The 23905-nt window shown below is 38.9% G+C and overlaps 2 protein-coding genes across 8 annotated transcripts in view; one reads left to right on the forward strand and one right to left on the reverse strand.

Annotated features, from left to right (window-relative positions):
- The first annotated feature begins 333 nt into the window (after positions 1–333).
- prg4b (proteoglycan 4b) lies at positions 334–23396 on the forward strand. Of its 7 annotated transcripts, XM_061975795.2 has the most exons (14): positions 334–403; positions 468–546; positions 730–846; positions 8292–8411; positions 10152–10232; positions 10301–10360; positions 15095–15154; positions 16264–17682; positions 17863–17949; positions 19566–19702; positions 19780–19936; positions 20033–20143; positions 21619–21747; positions 22862–23396. In XM_061975795.2, exons 1-14 carry the CDS (start codon positions 359–361, stop codon positions 22969–22971), a joined length of 2712 nt encoding a protein of 903 aa, XP_061831779.1. In that variant the 5' UTR covers positions 334–358; the 3' UTR covers positions 22972–23396. The 7 variants fall into 7 exon arrangements, with proteins under 7 accessions (XP_061831779.1, XP_061831780.1, XP_061831781.1 ...); XM_061975796.2 differs by lacking the exon at positions 15095–15154; XM_061975797.2 differs by lacking the exon at positions 10152–10232 and having other exon boundaries at positions 335–403.
- The window catches only part of tprb (translocated promoter region b, nuclear basket protein), a 63181-nt gene continuing 62281 nt past the window's right edge, over positions 23006–23905 (reverse strand). The window contains exon 51 of the mRNA XM_061975793.2: positions 23006–23207. Coding sequence (XP_061831777.2) covers positions 23158–23207 — 50 coding nt within the window. The 3' untranslated portion in view covers positions 23006–23157. The remainder of the gene's footprint in view (positions 23208–23905) is intronic.

A 23905-nucleotide genomic window follows, 5' to 3' on the forward strand; every position in this document is an offset into this window, starting at 1 on the left:
TTTGTTTTTTAATGATTTCTGCTGGTGGTGTGCCTCACAATTTTTTCAATGCAAAAAACGTGCCTTGGCTCAAAAAAGGTTGAAAAACACTGCATTCGGATATACAGCTAGATAACTTTTTTTTTTTTTACCAAAAAAAACAAACTCCAAGCAACATCCATTGACTTTTCAGTATGCGTCCCTCTGTGGAAAAAGTTTGCACAGTTTGTACTTTAAAAGTTTCTGAAGCAGCGCCTGGCACAGACGTGTGCTGGTGTGCTTCCAGCCCGTGACATCAGCCCCCCCCCCCTTCAATATGGACCGGATGCACCAATTATGAACACGTTAGCCGGCCCTCTTTCAGCCTTTAAAAGTAAGCATGAGTCCAAAGTTGAGCAGGACTACCACAGAGTGCCCACCCATGGTAGGTCTTATTTGTTCCCCACTCAAATCATAACAGAAGCTGATGTGATGATTTCACATTTCAGGTCAACAGGAAGATGTCTTTAACTGCACTTTGCTCTTTTATTCTGCTGGCTTGTGTCTTGACTCCAAGTGATGGTCAAAGTGAGTATCGTATTAATTATAATAATAATAATGATGATGCCTTTTAAGGGGACTTTGCAGGGAGCCAACATGTCATTATTAGTATGTGTGTTTGACCTCATTTGTGTTTACCTTGGTAACAATTATTTACTAGACAGAGCTTTTGTGTGTCCTGAAATTCAATGACGTCTTTCTGGTCCACAGGCAGCTGCAGAGGACGATGTGGCGTGGAGTACTACAGAGGTTACATGTGCCAGTGCGACTTCAGCTGCTTGGCCTACGGAGAATGCTGCCTCGACTTTGAAGCTCACTGCACCACAAGTGAGGATTTCTTTTTTTTTTTTATATCTAATCTCTGTGATCTTTAACGGCAATTATTACATATTGTTGCTGTTAATATGCAGAATTTGACCCCCCATTTTAAACAATGAATACAAACTTACTGAGGGACAAGCTGTAGAAAATGGATGGATGGTTAGAATATTAGGTACACTGGCATCATCGACCTTATTCTCGTGAAATGTCTACTTTTTCTTGTGATATATACAAAAAAAATGTCAAACATGTTTTTACCCTGATCTAATATAACATTTGGGTAATGAAGACTTAATTAAGAGTTATTTGGGGAACATATTGTAAGTCAGTGTTTTTCAACCACTCTTCCGCGGCACACTAGTGTGCCGTGAGATACAGTCTGGTGTGCCGTGGGAGATTATGTAATTTCACCAATTTGGGGTAAAAATATTTTTTGCAAACCAGTAATTATAGTCTGCAAATAATGTGTTGTTGTTGAGTGTCGGTGCTGTCTAGAGCTCGGCAGCGTAATAATATTATACTCTTCAATATCAGTAGGTAGCTAATTGCTTTGTAGATGTCGGAACATGGTTTGTTGTGATCCCAATATGCAGATGACAGTGGGAAGCAGCGTGCAGGTAAAAAGGTATCTAAAGCTAAAACTAAAACTAAGCAAAAGTTGAGTGCCCCTAAGAAAAGGCATTGAAGCTTAGGGAACAAAACTAAACCTGAACTGGCTACAAAGTAAACAAAAACAGAATGCTGGACGACAGCAAAGACTTACAGCGTGTTGAGCAAAGATGGCGTCCACAAAGTACATCAGAACATGACATGACAATCAACAATGTCCCCACAAAGAAGGATAGCAACAACTGAAATATTCTTGATTGCTAAACCAAAGCAGATGCGGGAAATGTCGCTCAAAGGAAGACATGAAACTGCTACAGGAAAATACCAACAAAACAGGAAAAGCCACCAAAATAGGAGCGCAAGACAAGAAGTAAAACACTACACGCAGGAAAACAGCAAAAAACTAAAAAAGAGTCAGGGTGTGATGTGACAGGTGGTGACAGCACACCTACTTTGAGACAAGAGCTATAGTGATGCATGCTTGGTTATGCTTTAAAGTCATATCCAACAATCGCGACAACGACTTTTTACTGTCAACTGAGTTTCGTTTTTTAATGATTTCTGCTGGTGGTGTGCCTCCGCATTTTTTCAACGCAAAAAATGTGCCTTGGCTCAGAAGAGGTTGAAAAACACTGTTGTAAGTAACAAAGACTTAATTTAGAGATGCTTGTGCAGCCCTTTGAGACACTTGTGATTTAGGGCTATATAAATAAACATTGATTGATTGATAGGGTTAGGGTTGTTGTATAATAAGGCCATGCAGAATAAGGCATTAATAAGTACTTAATAATGACTAATTAAGAGCCAACATGTTACTAATTTGCATGTTAATAAGCAACTAATTAATGGTGAATATGTTCCCCATACTAAAGTGTTACCAATATTTGTATTTTCAATCTGATAAAATAACCCCATGTAAAATATAATATATTTTTCTTGAAATAGATTTACTTACTTTTTTTACTGTTATATTACTAGTATTTAAGTTAAGTTAAAGTACCATTGATAGTACTTAACCTCTGCATTTGACCCATCCCCTTGTTCCACGCCCTGGGAGGTGAGGGGAGCAGTGAGCAGCAGCGGTGGCCACGCTCAGCAACCATTTTGGTGATTTAACCCCCAATTCCAACCCTTGATGCTGAGTGCCAAGCAGGGAGGTAACGGGTCCCATTTTTATAGTCTTTGGTATGACTCGGCCGGGGTTTGAACTCACAACCTACCGATCTCAGGGCGGACACTCTACCGATTTTCTGGTAATCATACATTACAAAAAGTACTAAATGTACTTTTTCCTTGTAAATAATTTGACTTTATTCTTTAAATATTTTAATGTGTTCTTGTAATATAAGTTGAATTGAGAAAACAAATAAGAAAATAGTTGAGAGTTTTGATGAAGTATTGTGTTAGCAGTATGCTTGTTATCGTGCTGCACTGCATCATACTGTGAGGGGGGGTGTATTGTGTCGCTAACTTAGGGAACCAAACTATTTAAAAAGTATATTTTGTGGTTTAATAATGTAAATCAATTGATTTTTTTGGTAGTCAAAGACGGATTACGTAAATCATTTAAAAAAATAATAATCATGAGGTGGAATGAGCTCGATTATATTGTACTCGGGGGAAAATACTAAAAAAATAAAAAATAAAAAATAGATCAAATGTAATGATTAAAAATTAACAGTCACTTTTTTAAGCAGGGTCAGATGTTCTGTCAAAATAGGAAAACATTGGTACAAGTCTCAAAATGGGTTTCATTTATGGGTTAACACCTTTAGGAAATACATAAACAATATTATAAACATATGTTGTTGCTTAGTAATACATTTTTAAATCGGAGCAAAATACAAATAAAATATGTAAAATTAAATGAAAATATTTTTACATTTAAATGGAAATTGCAAATACTATAGGTGCACATTAAGAAAAAACTACTCATTTACAATACTTACCACGTTTGCTAAGAATATAATATTCCTGCTTGTGTACTTAATGAAGTGTCCAATGAGAGTGCGTGGTTACCTTTAAAGTAAAGTACCAATGATAGTCACACACACACTAGATGTGGCAAAATTACTCTCTGCATTCGACCCATCACCCTTGATCACCCCCTGTGAGGTGAGGGGAGCAGTGAGCAGCAACAGTGACCACGCCCGGGAATCATTTTTGGTGATTTAACCCCCAATTCTAACCCTTAATGCTGAGTGCCAAGTAGGGAGGTAATGGGTCCCATTTTTATAGTCTTTGGTAGGACTCGGCCGGGCTTTGAACTCACAACCTACCGATCTCAGGGCGGACACTCTAACCACTAGGCCACTGAGTAGGTTTACCTCTACTTTACCTTTTCATGCACAAATTAGGATTTCCCCCAACTGTTTCCATTGTCTGCACATGAAGAGAAAAAGTTTTTTTTTCTTTTCTTAACAAACATACATTATTCAGGAAGTTGGAGACCTGTTCACTAGGATGGACATTGGACAACCTGCGTTTCAAGGTTTTACTTATCAAATATGTTTTAGGGGGGGAAAAAAATACAAAATATACATTAAGAAATATGTTTTCAACAATAATATTCCAATATTATTAAGCTTGTATTGATGTAGGTACTGGATATGGGGTGATCCGATTCAATTATTTTACTTCTGATACGATACCGCTGTGGCAGCCTCGAGTGTTGGCCGATACCGATATTAATCTGCTACCATGTCAGGGTTTTTGTTGTTGCTGATATTGGTCCAATATCCAATATCAATATCGCCCTAGTTGCTGTACAATACGTTTTATCATTAGTTTTTATCACGTCTCAAATGTCTAGATTCCTTCTCTCCTCAAGCACGTTGAGATGGCAGAAATAAAGTATATTAAACATCAAATTCATCATTACCATTGTCAAAATGTATTGTAAAAGTTTCATGGCTTAAAAGGTTTTTTTTAAACAGGATAACCATAAAAATCATGCTACAATCTAATAAAAACCTTTTTTTTTTTTTTTAACAAGCAGCAATAATATAAATTGCAGTGAACATTTATTATTATGGACATTAGGTGTGTGGGAAAAAATCGATTTGAATCGCGATTCTCACGTTGTGCGATTCAGAATCGATTCTCATTTTTAAAAAAACGATTTAAAAAAAAAATTTTTTTTTTTTTTTTTTAAATTAATCAATCCAACAAAACAATACACACCAATACCATAACAATGCAATCCAATTCCAAAACCAAACCCGACCCAGCAACACTCAGAACTGCAATAAACAGAGCAATTGAGAGGAGACACAAACACGACACAGAACAAACCAAAAGTAGTGAAACAAAAATGAATATTATCAACAACAGTATCAATATTAGTTACAATTTCAACATAGCAGTGATAAAAAAAAATCCCTCATTGACATTATCATTAGACATTTATAAAAAAATAAAAATAAAAAAAACAATAGTGTCACAGTGGCTTACACTTGCATCGCATCTCATAAGCTTGACAACACACTGTGTCCAATATTTTCACAAAGATAAAATAAGTCATATTTTTGGTTCATTTAATAGTTAAAACAAATTCACATTATTGCAATCAGTTGATAAAACATTGTCCTTTACAATTATAAAAGCTTTTTACAAAAATCTACTACTCTGCTTGCATGTCAGCAGACTGGGGTAGATCCTGCTGAAATCCTATGTATTGAATGAATAGAGAATCCTTTTTAATCGAGAAAATATCGTTTTTGAATCGAGAATCGTGTTGAATCGAAAAAAAATCGATTTTGAATCGAATCGTGACCCGAAGAATCGATATTGAATCGAATCGTGGGACACCCAAAGATTCACAGCCCTAATGGACATGCACAGTTTCCTCTGATCACAAAATCAATACTACTTCTTAGTTGCTGCTTCATGTGCCTCTATTTTGTATACCTGAAAGGGTCTCCTAATAGAAAGAATGGACAGGTCTTCCTCCCTAGCTAGGCACGTCCGTCGGCTATCTTGTTTTTGAGTAGTATCGACCAATGGATGGGAGTGTATATCAAGAAACTACAGCACGGATGATCAACTAAATTCTTTTGGGGACCACATTTCCAGAAAGCTAAGGACCGGGGGCCGGGCTTCTCCCTTCACTATTAGTTTTTTGTTGGTATGTTCCAAAAAACTAGCATTTTCTACAATAGACATTTGATTTTGGTCTATTTTTTTTTTGTCAGAATTACAGTACTGCTCTGTTTTGAAGGCATCTCTATGACAGCACTAAAGGGTTTTTAAGAATCTGCTGCAAAAAGGAAGTTGATGACCCAAATGATGAAAATAAAGAGGACCTAGAATGGAACCTTGAGGAACACCACTAGTGTAAATTAAACGAATGACTACTGACTGCATCTGAAGTAAACAAGCTACAGCAGCGCTTCAGTTACATAAATCACATTACAAAAAATAACTGCCAAAAAGGAGGACTTGAGGAATGCCTCAGTTACGTAAATCAGAAGTTTGGACCCCAGTGCTCTAGGTTTGCTAGCAAGGTTAGAATGTCAATCCAAGGACCCGCCAATGGTCCAAGTTTCTCTATACAACAGGAGCACTGGAATATTTTTAGGAATTTGCTGCAATAATGTTTTTCTCCCAAGGTTTCAACTGAACACGGTGTCATACCTGACCGAATTTGCATAGACGGTAGGAAACAGCTTTTGAAAAACAATCCACTAGAGTTGTACGGTATACCGGTATTAGTATAGTACCGCGATACTAATGAATCATATTCGGTACAGTGTGGTACGCCAGCTGCACTGAAGCAGACAAAAAGGCGATCCAGAGGGTCATTAAGTCTGCACAAAAAATCATCGGCTGCACCCTCCCCTCCCTGAAGGATTTACAAAACTCCCGTTGCCTCAACAGAGCAAAAAACATCACCAAGGACAGCACACACACTGGCTTCCACCTGTTCGACCTGCTACCATCGGGCAGGCGCTACAGGTGCATCTGAGCCAGAACAAACAGGCTCAGAGACAGCTTCTTTCCCAGAGCTGTCACCATCCTGAACTCTAACTTATAATAAATAATTCACCCTTATACAATATCCTACCCTAATACCCTACTGTGCAATATTACCCATCGAGTGCAATACATCCGACACTGATTGTTATCACTCCAGTACTCTTGTCTTGTTCTGTATATTGTACAGCATTTCTATAGTGTTTTGTATATTGTACAGGATTGCTTATTATTTTTATTGGATAGTAGTCTGTTTATTTCAATTCTTAGTTTTCTCTTTATTACTTCTTGTGTAATTTATTTTTATCCCATATTTGTTCCCACTACCGCACCTTAAATTGGAGTCCTTAATCTCGTTATATGCAAATATAATGACAATAAAGTCCATTCTGTTCTATTCTACTATACCACCTCTGAAAAGTACCGGTCCGCCAGCTCCCCCGCAACCCGTCGTCGTCACGTCGTGTCATTGCTGGTTTTACGAGCAGATGAGCATATTCGGCAGCGCACAATCACGGAGTACTTACAAGCAGACACAATGTGTAGACAGAAAAGGGAGAACGGACGCATTTTGGCTTAAAAACTAAAGATAAAGGTGAAGTTATAACACTGAAACGCCCTCAGGAAGAGGTGCTTTAACCCTTGTGTGGTGTTCGGGTCTGTGGGACCCGTTTTCATTTTTTATTAAAAGAAAAATTATACAATTAATTAATTTTTAAAACTGAGACTCACTGACTTTGGCTCATTTTCTGTGAAGAACATATATCAGAATACATATTTAATGACCACACACCACACACCCCCCCTACACATTTCTATTACATATAAGATGTCCGGGTCCACTGGACCCGGGGCTAATAGAAGTGTGGAAATTGATGTTCTGTGTACCACACACACACACACACACACACACACACACACACACACACACGCACACACGCACACACGCACACACAAGGCCTCGACAGGGGGAGGACAGAGTGTAGGTACACAGAACATCAGAGGGTGAAATGTGCGAGAAAATGAGAGCAGACAGTGTTGACAAACAATGTTGCAACCTTGTGTGGGAACCGCAGGTGCAGAAACACAAAAGAAGAATCCATGTGGGATGCAGAAACTAGCAGATAAATTTTCCGTGCAACGTTCATATTGTTGTTACTCAGCCAGCGTTTGTGGGTCTGATGGACCCGTTGCATTTTGTGGCTTTTAATGCCTCACAATCAAACACTTTTATGTTAAAATACTGACATGGGGATAAGGTAAATATCTGTTCAGTATTTTTACATAATAGTGTTTGATTGTGAGGCATTGAAAGCCACAAAATGCAACGGGTCCATCAGACCCACAAATGCTGGCTGAGTAACAACAATATGAACGTTGCACAAGGGTTTTAAGACAAGCGGCTAAAGTCAGCAGCAATCTGCATTGTTTTAGCTACTTCTAAATCACTAATCCTCGCCTCCATGGCGACAAATAAAGTAAGTTTCTTACAAGTATCATCCCTGCAGGACGAGGAATAGCTAAACATGCTTCACTACACACCGTAGCTCACTGGCATTAAAATGTAAACAAACGCCATGGCTGGATCTACACCTAACATCCACTGTAATGATACCAAGTACAGGAAGGTATCTAGTCGATACTACTATGATTACGTCGATATTTTTTGGCATGACAACATCTTCGGTACCGGTACCAAAATATTGGTATCGGGACAACACTACAATCCACTATGCTGAGAGGGACAAGCGGTAGAAAATGGATGGACGGACGTGCATGAAAGGGTTAACTGTCCCTCATGAATAAAAGACAATCTATTTGGTGCAGCTCACTAAAAGACTGTGTTGTGTTGCATTTATGTGCCGCAGAAAACTCCTGTAGAGGTCGATGTGGGGAGACGTTCAAGAGAGGCCAACTGTGTAGCTGCGACTCGGATTGCGATAAATACAAGCAGTGTTGTCCAGATTACCAGCTCCAATGTGAAGAAGGCAAGCTTTATCCAACACATTCAGCATGATTGAGCATCAAATACACAAATCACATGCATGAACACATACAGTCGTGGTCAAAAGTTTACATACACTTGTAAAGAACATAACATCATGGCTGTCTTGAGTTTCCAATAATTTCTACAACTCTTATTTTTTTGTGATTGAGTGATTGGAGCACATACTTGTTGGTCACAAAAAACATTCATGAAGTTTTTTTTTTCAATGAATTTATTATGGGTCTACTGAAAATGTGAGCAAATCTGCTGGATCAAAAGTATACATACAGCAATGTTAATATTTGGTTACATGTCCCTTGGCAAGTTCCACTGCAATAAGACGCTTTTGGTAGCCATCCACAAGCTTCTGGTTGAATTTTTGACCACTCCTCTTGACAAAATTGGTGCAATTCAGCTAAATTTGTTGGTTTTCTGACATGGACTTGTTTCTTCAGCATTGTCCACACGTTTAAGTCAAGACTTTGGGAATGTTATTCTAAAACCTTAATTCTAGCCTGATTTAGCCATTCCTTTACCACTTTTGACATGTGTTTGGGGTCATTGTCCTGTTGGAACACCCAACTGCGTCCAAGACCCAACCTTCGGGCTGATGATTTTAGGTTGTCCTGAAGAATTTGGAGGTAATCCTCCTTTTTCATTGTCCCATGTACTCTCTGTAAAGCACCAGTTCCATTGGCAGCAAAACAGGCTCAGAGCATAATACTACCACCACCATGCTTGACGGTAGGGGGGTGTTCCTGGGATTAAAGGCCTCACCTTTTCTCCTCCAAACATATTGCTGGGTATTGTGGCCAAACAGCTCAATTTTTGTTTCGTCTGACCACAAACTTTCCTCCAGAAGGTCTTATCTTTGTCCATGTGATCAGCAGCAAACTTTAAAGTGTCGCTTCTGGAGCAAGGGCTTCCTTCTTGCATGGTAGCCTCTCAGTCCACGCCGATGCAAAACACACTTGACTGTGGACACTGACACCTGTGTTTCAGCAGCTTCCAATTGATTGCAGACCTGCTTTTTGTTGGTTCTCGGTTGACTCTTGATCATCCTGACCAATTTTCTCTCAGCAGCAGGTCATAGCTTGCGTTTTCTTCCCGATCGTGGCAGTGGCAAAACTGTGCCATGCACTATATACTTGCACAGTTGCTCTTGGGACCTTAAGCTGCTTTGAATTTGCTCCAAGTGACTTTCCTGACTTGTTCAAGTCAATGATTCCTTTTTTCAGATCTGTGCTGAGTTCCTTTGATTTTCCCATTGTCGCGTTCGTAACCGGGTCTAATGACTGCGTCACATGAGCCCTATTTAAATGGGCTCAGAGAAGTCAACAGGTGTCATCAATCATAATCACTCACATGAAGTTAAGAGGCCATGCCATGAAGCTTCATGTATGTATACTTTTGACCCAGCAGATTTGGTCACATTTTCAGTAGACCCATAATAGATTCATAAAAGAACCAAACTTCATGAATATTTTTTGGTACCCAACACGTATGGGCTCCAATCACTCTATCACAAAAAAATAAGAGTTGTAGAAAGTATTGGAAACTCAAGACAGCCATGACATTATGTTCTTTACAAGTGACCACAACTGTCAATAGGGTAGAAATCCTCCTTCACGACAAAGTAGTCCTGCATGTCGAGCAGCACGTGGCATGCGATGCACGCAGGAATCTACGCCACCAAATTGGGTTACATTTGACGTATTTTCTGTCTTAACGATTGCCACAGAGGAAAACAATGGAGCATCCAGTGTAACAGCACCAGGGGCGAGTAGTTCATGCAATAATGTAGATGATAAAAAATCTCAAGGTATTATTTAACATGACAGAAGGAAAAATGCCTATGATAAGCCCTCTAACGCATGAATATTCCAACAGCGCCAAGTCTGACTAAAGCAGCACAGCTGCCTTCAGCAGACAGCGAGGGAAACGACGAAGGTAACGTCTTAAAGTGTACTTGAGCTCAACTGTTATTATTATGAGCCAGACTTAATTATCAAGATGTTTAAAAAAATAAATAAAATAAAAAAGATTTCGACAATACTGCTGTGGTTTGGTCACCAGAAGGTGGCCAAGAAACACAAGCTGGAGTGGCCAAGAAACACAAGAGAGCAGTGTTGTAATAGCGTGGGAGGCCTAAAGGGACAGCTTCAGGGACATTATGTGAGAATAGGACAGCAGGAATACAGTACACCAGGGGTGTCCAAAGTGCAGCTCAGGGGCCATTTGCTGGCTAACAGTTCATTTTTTATTTAGACACAATTAAACATTGCCTGACAGAACATCAAATCAAACTTTATAAAGCGCTTTTCATACACAAAAGAAGTGCTTTACGGACTTAAAAACAATGCCCCGTCATCAATCACATGTACAGCACACACATGCACAGATAAACGCATGGCTTAGTACAGAGGAGCCAGGTGAAGAAACACTATCACAGGAGCCGTCTGCACCAGGAGATCACCCAAAGCCATGGCCGATAATCACTCAAGCACAGCACTGCAAAAAGTCAGTGTTCAAAAACAAGAAAAAAAATACTAAAATTAGGGGTATTTTATTTGAACTAAGCAAAATTATCTGCCAATAGAACAAGAAAATTTGGCTTGTCAAGACTTTCCAAAACAAGTAAAATTAGCTAACCTCAATGAACCCAAAAATACCTTAAAATAAGCATATTCTCACTCATAACAACTGTACTACTATATGAGTACGTATTGTCTATTGTTTCATTGAAAATAAAACAGCAAAGTCCATTTGGCTGTCATCTGTTTTAATATGAGACACAATTGTGTCAAAGTCATGATTTTTTTTTTCATGCTTGAAATAAGAAATTATTACTTTAGAAAAGTAGTTTTATACTTGTGAGTGTTGACAGCTTTGCAACAGTTGATATTCTAGTTTCAAGTATGTTTTACTCAATATAGGTCATAACATCTCAGCATCAAGCTGTAATATCTTACTGAGATCATTTAGGACCAAAACCCTTAAAACAAGTAAAACACTAACATAAAATTTGCTTAGTGAGAAAAATTATCTTATCAGACAGAATATAAGCAAATAGCACCCTTATTTGAGAGATTTCATCTTACTTAGATTTTAGTTTTTGCAGTCAGGGCTCACTCCGAGTAACGCTGAAAAGTGAAAATAATAAAACATGTAAAATAGTAAGACCCGTGAGTAAAAATAAAGGATAAATTACAAGTAAAACATATTGTGAAGATAAAAAATGTATAAACGGTGAATTAGGGTTGTACGGTATACCAGTAACAATAAAGTACCATGGTACTGATCATTTAAAAATGGTACTAAAATGCATCTGAAAAATACAGGTACTTTTTGCCGTCGTCACGTCGTGACATTGCTGGTCTTACGAGCAGAGGAGCATGTTAGGCAACGCACACGCACGGAGTACTTACAAGCAGAAACAGTGCGTAGACAAAAAGGGATAATGGACGCACTTTGGCAAAAAAAAAAAAACTAACGATAAAGGTGAAGCTACTGTACAACACTGAAGCGCCGCTCAGCAAGAGGTGCTTTAAAACATGGCTAACTAGCTCGCGGATAACGTCCATCCGCAGTCGGCAGCGTTTTAGCTACTTCTAAATCACTCGTTAATTCTTGTTTCAATGGCGAAAAATAAACTTTCTTATAAGTATCCTCCCTGCAGGACAAGGAATAGCTAAACGTGCCTTACTACACACCGTAGGAGGATACAACCGCTAACAGCAAGCTAGTGCTCCTGAATGTAAACAAATGCCATGGGTGGATCTACACAGACATCGACTGTAACGATACCTAGTACAAGACCAATATATAGTCAATAATACAATGATCACATCAATATATTTTATTATCATACAATCTTTTGTCATTTTCTATTGTTTATAAACTCAGGAAATACGTCCCTGGACACAGAATAACTTTAATTATGACCAATGTATGACCCTGTAACGCAGGCCTGGGCAATTATTTTAACTCGGGGGCCACATTTAGGGAAAGAAAATGTGTCTGGGGGGCCGGTATATCTATTTTTAGGAACACTAATACAAAACCTCACAATAATGTCTGATTGAATGCTAAAAACTTTATGACAGACCGCCTTAAAAAACTTAATGGAATTTTATTTTTTTCTATGAAGGATAAAATACTGAATATTGACAAAATATGAATGTCACACCCCTTTTCGATCGACACATTTTACAATCAAGTGAAACGCAACAAAAATGCAACAAACAGTGAAATATGAACGCGAAGGGTACAAAATAAACCCACCACTGATATATTACTAAGCTGTAGACCTTTGTTGTGAAAATCTCCTTCCGCGTCCGTGGAAACGCTCCCCACCCACACTGCTTGGTGCCTCGTCTGTGCTGCTGTGACGTAGATTACCATAGTAACTAATTAGATTACCATAGTAACTAGTATATCATGCAAAAGTGCAGATTGCAACCATTGAAAGACTTAGTATAGTTGAAGACTTACGGTCATTAGAAAACATGACTGCACATCATAATGGCAGCTACACTTTCCATCTTAAACATCTAAAAAATATATTTGGGAATGTCCGGCGGGCCAGATTGAAAAGCTTAACGGGCCGCATGTGGCCCCCGGGCCTTAATTTGCCCAGGTCTGTTTGTAACGACTTGGTATTGGATTGATACCAAAATTTGTAGTATCACCCAAAACGTATGTAAAGTATCCAAACAACAGAAGAGTCAGTAATTATTACAATTTAACACAAGTGTAGATGTAACATGTTAAAGCAGAAAGCAAGCAAATATTAAGAGTAAATGAACAAGTAGATGAATAATCCATTTTCTACAGCTTGTCCCTAATAATTAAAAAAAAGTGTTCTGGACCAAAAATCTCTTCATATTCTCTACTGCTCGCTAAAGTGTTACCATATCTGAGTTATTGTGTAGAAATATGGAGAAACAACTACAAATGTGTGCTTCATTCACTAACGGCGTTACCAAAAAGATAATTTAGAATATCACATAATGTTGGATATAGATACCATACAAACCTTTTGTTTATTGAATCACAAATATTGAAATTCACAAAGCAAACTATAACCTGCTACCCAATAATGTACAACAATACTTCTCAACAAAAGAGGAGAAATATAACCTTAGAGGAACATTTAATTTAAAACATTTGTATGCACGTAGAACATTAAAACCTTTAAGTGTATCAGTATATATCAGACCTTAATATCAAAACTTAAGGTTTTCAATCTGGCCCGCCGGACATTCCCAAATTATTTTTTTTTAGATGTTTAAGATGGAAAGTGTAGCTGCCATTATGATGTGCAGTGATGTTTTTTTAATGACCGTAAGTCTTCAACTATACAACGTATTTCAATGGTTGGAATCTGCGCTTTTCCATGATATTTTAGTGACTAGTGTTGTCCTGATACCAATATTATTTCGATACTTTTCCATACTTTTCTAAATAAAGGGGACCAGAAAAAATTGCATTATTGGCTTTATTTGAACAAAAAATCTTAGGGTGTGGCGGACCGGTACTTTTCAGAGGTGGTATGGTACCAAATATGATTCATTAGTATCGCGGTACTATGCTAATACCCGTATACCGTACAACCCTACTAGTTACTATGGTAATCTACGTCACAGCAGCTCGGACCAGGTACCAAGCAGTGTGGGCCAGGAGCGTTTCCACAGAGTGTTTCCAGAGTGGACAGCCTGAAATGCGGGACGCGGAAGGAGATTTTTACTAGAAAGTTCTAAAGCTTAGTGATGTATCAGATATATCAGATTGTAGGTGGGGTTTTTTTACCCTTTGCGTTCATATTTCGCTGTTTGTTGCATTTGGCTTTATTGTAAAATATGTCGATTGAGAGGGGGTGTGACGTTCATATGTTCTCAATATTCAGGGTTTTATCGTTCATAGAATTTTTTTAAATTCCATTCCGTTTTTAAGGCGGTCTGTCATAACGTTTTTAGCATTCAATCAGACTTTATTGTGAGGTTTTGTATTAGTTTTCCTAAAAATAGATATACCGGCCCCCAGACACATTTTCTTCTCTAAATTCGGCCCCCGAGTCAAAATAATTGCCCAGGCCTGGTATATATGGACTTAAATTATGGAACGGATTAACCAAATAAATCAAACAAAGCACCAATATGATTCAGTTTGAGACCGTTCAAACTACAAGTGTTCACAAAATACAAGGAAGAACAATTATGATGATCATCGTGAACTTTTTTGGGGATAATGATTATTTGTGTATTTAATATTTGTTTACTTATTATGGTATATTATTTATTTATTCACTGTTCTGTTACAAACAGAGAACAAGGAAATGGGATATAATTGCTATGATATGAAAAGGGCTAGGATTAAATTAGCTCTGCTTCTTCCTACTCCTTTTCGGACGTGCTGTAATGGAACAATTATAACTGGAAATATGTGATGCACAACATTGTATCAATGTTGTGCATGTTCAAAATTAACTGAAACTGAACTGAAACTAATACAATATGTTACTGCGTACTTCAGCAGCCAAATTAGGAAATTGTGTCCATGCTGTAGGTGTAATGACAAGGATGTTTCATTATTTTATATTACTGTTTAGGCATTTTGGAGGTATTCATCCAGGCGTAGGTTTGGACACAATGGTATGATTTCTTGCATATTTTCCCATAACAGATTATTACGAAGACCTACTTGAGAGTCCATCATCCAAACCACAAGATGATCTCAAAGACGGTCAGTTAATGTCCATCCATCCATTTTCTACCGCTTGTCCCTTTTTGGGGTCGCGGGGGGTGCTGGAGCCTATCTCAGCTGCACTCGGGCGGAAGGCGGTGTACACTTTGGACAAGTCCCCACCTCATCACAGGGCTAACACAGATAGACAGACAACATTCACACTCACATTCACACACTAGGGCCAATTTAGTGTTGCCAATCAACCTATCCCCAGGTGCATGTTTTTGGGGGTGGGAGGAAGTCGGAGTACCCGGAGGGAAACCACGCAGTCACGGGGAGAACATGCAAACTCCACACAGAAAGACCCAGAGCCCAGGATTGAACTGAGGACTACTCAGGACCTTCGTATTCTGAGGCACATGCACTAACCCCTGTATCACCGTGCTGCCCGGTCAGTTGATGTCGTTTAAGGAAAATAAACCCAATTTGTCTCTTGTAACCTGGAATGATGCTGAGGTCCGAGTGTACCAGAGCGCGTTATTACATAGTGGTTACAGATAAATACATTGAGGTCATACTAGATGATAAATTGTCCAAATCAGGGGTGTATAAAGACCACAAGGGGTCAACATAAATCATTTCAGGTTAATTTCAACCTTCAAAGTCGAAGACATTCAAAGATACAGTAGACTGATGAATCAGTATTAAGTAAAGAGACAATGGACATTGGAAACTTGGATTTAGATTTGATCACAATTTTAATTATGATCAATATTGTGGATCTAGCACAATATTATGTTAGATCCACTCGACGTCCATTGCACCGGGTGCTGTCCCCACATCTGCGGTCCCCTCCAAGGTTTCTCATTGTCATCCCATTGGGTTGAGTTTTTCTTGCCCTGATGTGGGATCTGAGCCGAGGATGTCGTTTGAGACACTCGTGATTTAGGGCTATATAAGTAAACTTTGATTGATTGATTGATAATTAATCTGAACAACATCAAGTCAGCATCTAGAATCATTGTAATTATTGGTTAAACCAAAAGTTATTCAATGCATTCAATTGCTAAAGTTCCACTGTACTGGAGCTCCTAAACCATATACTGAACTGATTCCTCCATGACAGGCAAGTCATTAAAATGTAAGTCCTGTTTCTGCAATTCCAGATGGCAATGATGCGACCACTTTACCAGACTCGGGAACGTCTCCGCAACCCACCACAGCGGTTGAACAGGTCTCCAGCCAACCAACTCCCACCTTAGCAAACCAACCCGATCCTTCTCCCACAGCTGACACCGTGACACAGGAGACGACATCCCTGGCACAGACTGTTGCTCCAACTGAAGCTGCCTCTGAAAAACCTGAGGTCACAACCTTACTTTCCACCACATCTTCAGAACCTTCACCAGACTCGTCCACAACTCCAGTACCACCAGAACCCTCACCAGACTCCTCCTCAACTCCAGTACCACCAGAACCCTCAACAGACTCGCCCACAACTCCAGTACCACCAGAACCCTCACCAGACTCCTCCACAACTCCAGTACCACCAGAACCCTCAACAGACTCCTCCACAACTCCAGTACCACCAGAACCCTCAACAGATTCGTCCACAACTCCGGTTTCACCAGACTCGTCCACAACTCCAGTACCACCAGAACCCTCCCAAGAGTCTTCCACAACCCCAGTACCACCAGAACCCTCCCAAGAGTCTTCCACAACTCCAGTACCACCAGAACCCTCCCAAGAGTCTTCCACAACTCCAGTACCACCAGAACCCTCCCAAGAGTCTTCCACAACTCCAGTACCAACAGAACCCTCCCAAGACTCTACCACTTCAGCACCCCTAGAAACCACACAAGAGTCCTCTGATGCATTAGCAACTTCAATACCCCCAGAACCCTCACAAGAATCCTCCACAACTCCAGTACCACCAGAATCCTCCCAAGAATCTTCCACCACATCAGCACCCCAAGAGTCCTCAGAAGCAATTGCAACTTTAGTACCTTCAGAACCCACACAAAACTCTTCCACAACTCCAGTAACACCAGAACCTTCCCGAGATTCCCCAACCACTTCAGCACCCCAAGAGTCCTCAGAAGCAATTTCAACTTTAGTACCTTCAGACTCCACACAAGAGTCCTTCACAGCCTCCAACGCAAGCACAACTTCAATGCCTTCAGAACCCATTACAGAGTCCTCCACAACTGCAAGTCCCGAGACCGTCGCCCCTGACTCGACGACAATGGTCCCACTATCCGTCAAAACCACTTTAAGCCCAACAAAAGGCCCTTCAGACCAACAGAATCCCTCTACAAGCATTCCTTCAGTGGGGTCAGACGTTGATGCCATGACGACTGCCAGTCCCTTGCCCACAGAGGCACTGAAGGAAGATTCTACAGCACCAGAATCGTCTGTTGATCCACTAAAACCAACTGTCCCACAATCACCTAAACCTCAGGACAAGCCGAAACCTTCCAATCCACAGATAACTACAGCCCCTGTGGACAAGCCCACTCCTAAACCTGGGAGTAAGCCCGTGGATGCAGTGCAGACTATGGATAATTCCATAGACTACCAAGCAGGTAAGAACTTGATAGCTAAGATTCTAAGAAAATAAATAAAAAGGATGACTGGGAAATGTAATAATTTACAGGTTTTCTTCCCTTTGAGTTGTATAGCGTGTGCAATGCTGAGAACCGCCTACCCACAAATCAAATGGTTGTTTTTCCACAGAGGATTTCATTAAAATGTCTCAATTTCAGACGACAGCAATGACACAAACTTGTGCAGCGGGCGGCCAGCCAGTGCAATCACCACACTGAGGAACGGCACAATAGCGGTATTCAGAGGTCAGTGCCAGGAAATTGTGCAAAATTGTCCTAACAGTACAAATGTGGGTCTAAGACATTTTAGACAGAAGTAAGTGCAACAAAGGGACGCAGTTTAGATATGTTAGAGAACGCATTTTTTTAAGTTTGTAGTATTACATTTATGCTAATCTCAGTTCTAACCCTTTTTTGAAAATGCCCCTGAGAAGTTTGGGAAATGCTTTGGAGGACCGTGGTATCTTGGTTTTTAAAGTGTGAGGTGGAAGTCGTCAGAGCAGGTGAAGTAGCTTGAGAAGAATAAAGAAAAACTTGCTAAACTCAGCTTTAGTTAGGTTTAAAGGAGGGGGAAAAGTATGTTTTTGTTCTTACGGTGAGAAGACACGATTTGGGGAAAAAATAAGCTCTACAAAAAAAATAATCTAAAAATGTATTTCTTTATTTTAAAAATAAAACAAATATTTGATTGTATTTAGTTTAGTCGTTTAAATTATTTGTCATTGAATTTTCTGTTTTAAAATAATCATACATTTTTGGCACACTGTCATCCCCAAATAAAATATACCCACTTACTAGAGATGTCCGATAATATCGGACTGCCGATATAATCGGCCGATAAATGCTTTGAAATGTAATATCAGAAATTATCGGTATTGGTTTCAAAAAGTAAAATTTGTGACTTTCTAAAACTCCGCTGTGTACACGGACGTAGGGAGAAGTAAAGAGCGCCAATAAACCTTAAAGGCACTGCCTTTGCGTGCCAGCCCAGTCACATAATATTTACGGCTTTTCACACACACGAGAATGCAAGGCATACTTGGTCAACAGCCATACAGGTCACACTGAGGGTGGCTGTATAAACAACTTTAACACTGTTACAAATATGCGCCACACTGTGAACCCACACCAAACAAGAATGACAAACACATTTCGGTAGAACGTCCGCACCACAACACAACATAAACACAACAGAACAAATACCCAGAACCCCTTGCAGCACTAACTCTTCCGGGACGCTACAATATATACCCCTGCTACCCCCTACCCCCCACCTCAACCCCGCCCACCTCAACCTCCTCATGCTCTCTCAGGTAGAGCATGTCCCAAATTCCAAGCTGCTGTTTTGAGGCATGTTAAAAAAAATGCACTTTGTGACTTCAATAATAAATATGGCAGTGCCATGTTGGCATTTTTTTTCCATAACTTGAGTTGATTTATTTTGGAAAACTTTGTTACATTGTTTAATGCATCCAACGGGGAATCACAACAAAATTAAGCATAATAATGTGTTAATTCCACGACTGTATATATCGGTATCGGTTGATATCGGAATCGGTAATTAAGAGTTGGATATCGGAATATCGGAAAAAAAGACATTATCGGACATCTCTACCACTTACCAATACATTTTTTTTTCTCTTTTAAAGCAACCTTTTGCCAAGGTATGAATAATTGTAGGCTTACAGTATGCCTCCATTCATTTGTGGGTATTTTACATATTCGTCAACATGAACATGTTGCAGTGAGTCAACATTGTCAAAAGTGGTCTTAAATTACATCTGAAGGCTAATCATGGTAAATTCTTAAGTGCTATTGTATGTAGTTTTAATAACACTTTATACTAATGTTACGCTCCACAGGTCACTACTTCTGGTTTTTGGACCGAAACAGGGTGCCAGGTCCAGCTCGTGGCATCACACAGACATGGGGTGTCCCGTCCCCCATTGACACGGCGTTCACCCGTTGCAACTGTCATGGCAAAACGTACATCTTTAAGGTAATTTGTGTGACTTCACCAAACTTCTCTATAGTACACAGAAACTTTGTTTTTTAAAAGCTGAATGTGCTTTGCAGGGAAACCAGTACTGGAGATTTCAGAACGATCATTTAGACCAGGGTTATCCAAAGGCTGTGGAGACAGGCTTTGATGGACTTCGAGGTCATGTCACAGCTGCTCTCTCTGCGCCCGAGCACCGCGGGAGGAAAGAATCTGTCTATTTCTTCAAGAGAGGTAAACTACTGCATATGTTATTGTTAGCACAACTTAATTATTGCAACATATATCTACATTTTCAACTCAATCTGTCATGTTAATTAACCCTTTCAGGTGGATTGGTGCAGAAATATTCATATCGGTTTGGCGCCAGTGGTCAATCATGTAAGAAGAAACCAAAATTTGCTATTTACACAGTCCGCAGCAGAGTGGTTCGGCAAGCAGGTACGGATTTCCCAACTACACAAACACAAGAATTGTATTCGGTACACCTTAATCAAAACAAATCCAACAGACAACAGTCTTTACACATATAAACACTAGATTCCTGCCTATTTACAGATGTATTGTCTCTGCTTTAAATTGCGAATTTGTCTTTCTATGGTACCCTAAACCAAAAGTGATTTGATGGCATTATGTGCAGGGGGGAAAGAACCCTAACCTGTAATTATAAATCAGGCAGAGGGTGCAGTTCACTAACATTTTCTAGAAAAGACACTTTGACAAGATGTATTTTATAAGTACAAAACTGTATCTTTGTCTGGAAGCACTGCAAATCACACTCAAATATTGGATATTAAAATTACTTTAAACTAGCTTACCAAAGGGTCAAAACACCTATGGTATATTTTTATATTCAAACTACGATTAGGCGGCAATCTACTGATTTTTTTAGGGATTTTCCTCCCAAGATGGTCTTGCCTGTGAATGCCGAAAAACTTTGAATGATTGACGCACGCAAAAAAATGCCTATTTTTCATATTAATAAATTTAGTTAATATTTAACAACTATTAACTGAGTTATTGAATTGATGCAATTAATAATACATTACTAGGGTTGTCAAAATTAATGAGTTAACTTTTTTTTTTAAACCATTTTTCATGTACACACTTTGATTAACAATGCAATTTATTTTGATGATTAATCACAAAAAAACCACTCATTAACCATGTACACACTTTGATTAACCTTGACATTTATTTTAAAGATTGATCACAAAAAATTATTGCATTACTCATGCACCCACTTTGACTAACCATGAGATTTTTTTTTTTTACCATACAAGGTCTTTTACCTCATCCACCATACAGTCAGTGATCAGTTCAATGCATACGCCGGTACAAAGATGAGTGAGAAGACTAACTGGTGTGCTCGCTGACGAAATTTAAAAGCTCCAAAAACACCTATTTTTGATGTTTCAACCCTTAAAATATGCCAAACCGCAAATAGGTGGTGATCTACTCTTTGAAAGACATTAAAAAATAAAAAATAGAATGTTTATGCGCATTTTTCGCAGTGTGAACATGAATAGGGGGATCTCCTGTTAAAGTCAAATTTGAACAAAAAGTTTAGCTATCTACATTTATGCTACCTTACATTTGCCAATACTTCTAATAAAGAATAACATGACACAGGTAGCCAATGTTTCCCCATTTGTGGCAGCTGTTAAACCATTAATGTCTGCAGTGAAATTGCGTAAGAGTGGGTGTGAGCGTAGCACTAGAACACAGTGAGCTCACGCAGGCCATATTCATGTGTATCAACACATGTTGCTCTCTGGGGGGAATGAGTCACCGCTCAAAGTGATCCTTTGAGATTTAACACATCGGAAAGAGCCTCAGCAGCGACATTTATGGGGAAACCTTAGAAAGAGTGGAATGTTAACGAGTTGTTTTTGACCAAGCCGATTTGTGTCCAGTGTCTCTTTTAGGGCCAACGATTAACATCAGGACGTCCTGGCGAGGGTTTCCCACTACCATCACCTCTGCCGTGTCTGTCCCGACTACCAGAGAACCAGAGGGCTACAAATACTATGTCTTCTCTAGAAGTGAGTTCTACCTAAAAACAAAAACATGTGTTAAAGTCATTCAGAGAGTTTATAACACGCCTGACAGGGACCATGTGTGTTTGGGTGTGCCAGACAGAGTGGGAAGGGCTAGGTGCATGTAAAAAGCCAACTGTGATGTGTATTGCCGTCAAAGTTCCATTACAGTACAAGTGCAGCTCAAAACCAAAAAGATGTACTGTGATTAATATTAGTCTGCAAGTTTGAACATTTTTACATTGTTTACAAGTGAGAACCAGTGTCCCCTGCAGTGGACATGTTTTTTTCTTTAACAAACATCAGTAAGAAATTGAAAACACAAATGTCCACTGCAGAGGACACTGGTTCTTAGGACGTTATAAAATTATCAATATATTTAATATGGGTGCTTGAAAAAATGTATTCATATTCAAATCATGATTCTTATTCAACCTGATTCTAAATCCTTTCATAATATTCATAAATACAAAATGTAATTTATTTAAATCATTTTAAAAACACGTTTTGTAGGCCATTTCTGCTCTCACTCGCTGCACATATACATCACCATGTGTAACCTGTTTTGAAAAGGTTTTATTACGATTTTATTCCAAATACCGTATATTGCGGGAATCGTGTTGAAATGAGAATAGATTCTGAACCGAATGATCACCCCAAGAATCGGAATCATGCTGTATGATTAACATCCTTAATATAATGAAATAATTATTGCATATATTTAATTTCGTATGTCATGTTTCATTCAAACGACAAAGCAGCTAAACTGCTTTTCATTGTTTTACTAAAATGACAAATTATATGAGATTATCCCAGTCAGTGATTCTCAAACCATCAGGTGGTATGCCAAATAATCACTTGATTAAAGTACAGTGTTTTATTTTCCAATATTCAAACATTGTTACTGTTCAAGCTGTGTGTTATGTTACAGTGGCCAAAATTATTGAATATACTTGTTAAATAAAACCTCTGTCTTTTTCAAAAATAAATATTTAGGCCTACTACGCCACTGTATTTTAATGTTGGTCATTATGTCATCACTGACCTAGATAGTAAAAAAAATATCCTTAAATCATCACCATTGTTTTTCTTCTCATAATTGCTCATATGTCTTTTGCAGCTAAATCATACAACATTAGGATGGACACTGACCGGCCTGTTATTGCCACGACAAGAGAAAACCCTTCGGCTCAGAACAGCAACTTCATCAAATGTCCAAAGACACTCTAGAGGCCGCGTCAAGGAGTTGGCCTTCACATTATAATTTCTGAAAAACTTTTAATAACATTTTTATCATAACACAACACTTCAACATGGACTTTGATCACATCTCCTTTGTATTTGGATGATTGATACAAACAAATGACTAGAGAAAGGGGTACCCAGGAATGACAGAAGTTCTGTCTCATCAAAGCTTCATCTGGCGATGCGTCTGCCATGGACTCCCCGGGAAGGAAATGCTTGACCTGTTGGAATATAATACAGCATAAGTCCTGATCTATGGTTGTAAACATTTACTACAGTGGCTGTAAATAATGCGCATCACATGTCTGCAAATTAATAAGCATGCAACAGAAATATTCATTAAGTAAGAATCATTACTATGTATTCTGTTACTTTACATTTGATTTAAAATAAAGTTGGTTATATTGTAACTTTTTGCTTGTTTTAGCTTTCAATTTTCAATGGTACTACAGGTCAGAGTTTCTATTTTTAATTTCAAGTGTTTAGCCCATCTGACACCAATTTCAGAAAATCCACACAACCTTCTAAAGCAGGTTTTATTGAGGGCCACATCGCAATTATGGCTGCCAACATAGGGCTGTTTGTAACAGTGAATATATATGAATATAAACTTAAAATAGCCTCTTTACACAATTTGCATTGGTAACTCTTCATTATTACATTCATTACTAACACATTGATGGATAACTTGCTTTGAAATCGTAAGTCAAAGTGACAAGCAGATAATTAAGTAATTTTGATACTCCCCCAAAATGCTTGGAAAATCTTGTTGCGTGATCAGATAATACTAAAGTGCAGAACAAATGTAATTGGATGCAGTACAATTTTGTCGAATCGAAAAAATACTTTTGAGCCTTTCACAGGCCGCATATATGATGAGGTTAACCCTTTATACAAGGTGGCAGGTCACATAAATGAC

The sequence above is a fragment of the Nerophis lumbriciformis genome, linkage group LG14 (assembly GCF_033978685.3).
Source record: "Nerophis lumbriciformis linkage group LG14, RoL_Nlum_v2.1, whole genome shotgun sequence".
Lineage (NCBI taxonomy): Eukaryota > Metazoa > Chordata > Actinopteri > Syngnathiformes > Syngnathidae > Nerophis > Nerophis lumbriciformis.